The 3,826-nt window shown below is 45.4% G+C and overlaps 1 protein-coding gene across 1 annotated transcript in view; it reads left to right on the forward strand.

The window, feature by feature from the left end:
• The window catches only part of ABCA4 (ATP-binding cassette, sub-family A (ABC1), member 4), a gene marked incomplete at its 5' end in the record, with an annotated part of 210,699 nt that overhangs the window by 180,160 nt on the left and 26,713 nt on the right, over nt 1-3,826 (forward strand). Inside the window, 2 exon segments of the mRNA XM_006831046.1 lie at nt 2,190-2,220; nt 3,556-3,665. Coding sequence (XP_006831109.1) covers nt 2,190-2,220; nt 3,556-3,665 — 141 coding nt within the window.

Here is a 3,826-nt window from a genome sequence, read left to right on the forward strand (position 1 = left end):
TTATGTTGTTGGAGGAGAATACTGAAAGTGCCATAGGCTGCCAAAAGAACCAATAGATCTGTTTTGAAAGAAGTACAGCCAGAGTGCTCCTTGGAGGCTGGGATGGCCAAACTTCGTCTCTCATACTTCGGACATATTTTCAGGAGGTACCAGTCGCTGGAGAAGGATATCATGTTTGGGAAGGTGGAGGGTCAGAGAAAAAGAAGAAGACCTCCAACGAGATGGATTGGCCAAGTGGCAGCATTGATGGACTCAAGCATGGCAACAGTAGTGAGGTTGGCCCAGGATCGGCCTTGTTTCATTCTGCTGTGCATAAGGTCGCTATGGGTCGGAATCGACTCAATGGCACTTAACAACAACAACAGTGGTATAAAGGCACCAAACCCAGACCCGTGCAGCACTGGACCACAGATAAGATCTAGGCAGGTGAGGCAGAGGACATGGCTCTGGGTGCAGGTTCTCCAGGCTTGTCTGGTGGATAGGTGGGTGGTGGGTGGTGGCTGCTGCCGGACTTGGGTTGCTATTGCTACTCAGATAGATGGACCTGTGATGGGCAGGGAGCGCTTCACTCCCTACTTTCTCTTTCTTCTCCCTCTGCCCAGTCAGCCATCACTGGGGCCTCTGTTAGCACCTTCTGCAGTACTTTTGTACGTTTGGTTGTTACCTCTACCAGAGCCTTGAATAAGAAATTATCTGGATCCACTCGTCTGGTAGCATAGTGGTTATGAATCGGGCTGTGAACCGTAAGGTCAGCAGTGTGGAACTAACAGTTGTTCCGCTGAAGAAAGATGAGGCTTTCTGCTCCCGTAAAGATTTACAGCCCCAGAACCCCTGTACAGGATCGCTATGAGTCGGAACTGACTCCACAGCACATCACCACCACCACCACCACCACCACTCGTCTGTCAGAGTCCTGGTGTGACGCTGTGAGATAATGTGCCAGGCTGCAAAGCCCTTTGAATTGCAAGGTTGGCGGTTCAAGCTTACCAGCCACTCCTCAGAAACCCTATACAAGGTTGCTATGGGCCAGAACTGACTCCATGGCACTTAACAACAACAGCTAAGAACATCAAACAGGAAGAAAGAAAAAGGTCATTAAGAAGACAAGAAGTTGTCAAGGACTTCATTCTTCTTGGATTTACTATCAACACTCATGAAAACAGCAGTCAAGAAATCAAATGGTGTATTGCATTAGGAAAATCTGCTACACAAGACCTTTTTCAAGTGTTGAAGAGCAAAGATATCAGCTTGAAGACTAAGATGCACCTGACCCAAGCCATGGTATTTTCAATAACCTCATATGCATGTGAAAGCTGGACAGTGAATAAGGAAGACCACAGAAGAATTGATGCTTTTGAGTTATGATGTTGGAGGAGAATATTGAAAGTCTATGGGCTGCTTATAGAACCAACAGATCTGTGTTGGAAGAAGTGCTGCCAGAGTGCTCCCGATGGCCAAGCTTCATCTCTCATACTTTGAACATATTGTCAGAAGGGAACAGTCGCTGGAGAAGGATATCATGTTTGGTAAGGTGGAAGGTCAAAGAAAGAGGAAGACCCCCAGCGAGATGGATTGGCAAAGTGGCAGCATCAATGGGCTCGAGCGTGGCAACAATTGTGAGGTTGGCCCAGGATCCGGCAGTATTTTGTTCTGTTGTGCATAGAGTCACTATGAGTCAGTGCCGATTCAATGACAGCTAACAACAACAACAACAATTCCAATCTTGTCATTTTACACCCCACCCACTGGCTGGAAGTTGGTCTCTTAACTTGGGGCAGTAGAGTAAGTCAGAAGTCCCAGCAGGTATTATTAGAGTCTCAATTTGCAGAGAGTGGAAGAGGGGAGAGCAGTAGCCTTCATTCCACATAGGCAGGGTGATTGCTGTGTTTTGGAGTTCCAAATGGGACCTACAGGTCCAGCACATGCCCTGACAACATCCTAGAAAATCCAACATGTAGGATAGACTTGAATAGCCAATGGTGGAAACATTCTATCCTTTCTCACATGTGTACTGATATTCACACTCAGCTCATATGTCGGCTGAGAGGTTTCCATATTACTTGATACCACGTGGTACAAAATACCCCTTCTCCCCCAAAGACTGACACTCCCAGAGGTTGTTAGAGAAGAAAACTAACACCACTGCCCTCCTTGTAGTTTTCATTGTATGATTTTATTTGGGCTTTCAGTTTAAAGAGCAAGTTCTGGGTCCACGAACAAAAGAAAGAAACTACTTTATATAAAATTACAATCTCAGATTGATCCATTTAAAATCATTGCCGCAATTCAACTTCACAAGGACAAACTGTTGTGGATGTGCTCAGGAATTCACAAGCCATGTCCTGAATAGATAGCCAGGGTCACCCTGAACTCAGGAAATGCTCAGTGGTAGATCTCCCTGGGGGGACATTAGTAGGAAATAGTATTCCCTGAAAAAATAGTTTCAGAGCTCACCCAAAAGCAGGTCCTTAAAACTCCCAGCATATACAGTTTAGAACGTTTCATTGAGGGGTTTCATAACGCAAGCCTTGGCTCATTTTTTGTAAGCTTCCAGGAGTCCACTCTAGCCCCAGACTCCCCACCTTCCTGAGACATGCTAGAGGCTCAAGCGTTTCCAGAGTTTTGGAGAATCCTTATTGAGCTTATTGGGTAACCCCAATGTTGACTTTTTTCCTGGACCACAATAAAAGACGAGGTGATATCACTCCTGGGATTCTCAGCTTGAGCAGAAAGATGGCACATTTGAGACCCTTAGAAATACATATCTTCTCCCCTAATATGCAAATTAATTTTGTTCTGTTGAAGAGCTGACCTTTTATTTCAAACTGGAGATCTGTGTTTTAGCAAGATCACTTTAGACTCCTAAAGTTTTGAGGAGATGCTAGGAAGAGGCCCAAGGCTGGGATCCCAGATAAGAAGCTAGATCAAGAGTCAAGGCAGGAGAGGTTGACAATCCTGCCGAGACCTTGGTGAGAAGCACTGAGAAGGATGGCAGGATTTGGTCTTGATTATTTGTGAAGTGAGTCAAATGATGCCATAAAGCTACAAAATATAGAGGTAGCATAGCAAGGGAGTCACTGATTAGGGAGAGGGAAAGCAGTCGGCAAAGACTTCAAAGAGATGATGACATATAAAAAGATGAGTTGGAAAACATGAGATGAAAAGATGCTCAAGAAGCAAAAGGCACCCCAGGGTAGCTAGCTGTCCTCCACAGGCAGAGAGACATGAAGGCAGCCTGCACCACCTGGAGCTCTGGATCAGCATGGCCAAAATATGCCACTGAAGGAAAAGTGAGAGGAGAGATGAGATTAGAGAGATTGGCAGTGACCAGACTCAGAAAGACCTTATACAAGATGCAGAGTCTGCACTTCATCTCAGAGACAATGGGGAAGAATTAAAAGTTGATTTGCCAAGTGGAGCAATATCAATCACTAGTCTAGATGATATCCCGAAAAGGACATGCCTCCCTACAGAAACTGACTGAGCTGCTAGTAGATATGAAGTACCACAGGCGTGATTCGTGGCACTGACCTGAGGATTTCTTGTTCTCTTGTCAGGTATGGAGGAATTTCCATTGGAGGAAAGCTTCTGGTTCTCTCCATCACCAGGGAAGCACTTGTTGGGTTTTTAAGTGACCTTGGCCAGATAATGAATGTGAGCAGGGTATGTAAACAGACTGGAGATTTGGGTAGGACTTTGGACTTGCTCAAGTATCATGAAACATAGCTTCATATGGATGCGAAAGCTGGACAGTGAATAAAGAGGATCGTAGAAGAATTGATGCCTTTGAGTTGTGGTGTTGGAGGAGAATACTGAGGGTGCCATG

Source organism: Chrysochloris asiatica, unplaced genomic scaffold (genome assembly GCF_000296735.1).
Source record: "Chrysochloris asiatica unplaced genomic scaffold, ChrAsi1.0 scaffold00002, whole genome shotgun sequence".
NCBI classification, from domain to species: Eukaryota; Metazoa; Chordata; class Mammalia; order Afrosoricida; family Chrysochloridae; genus Chrysochloris; species Chrysochloris asiatica.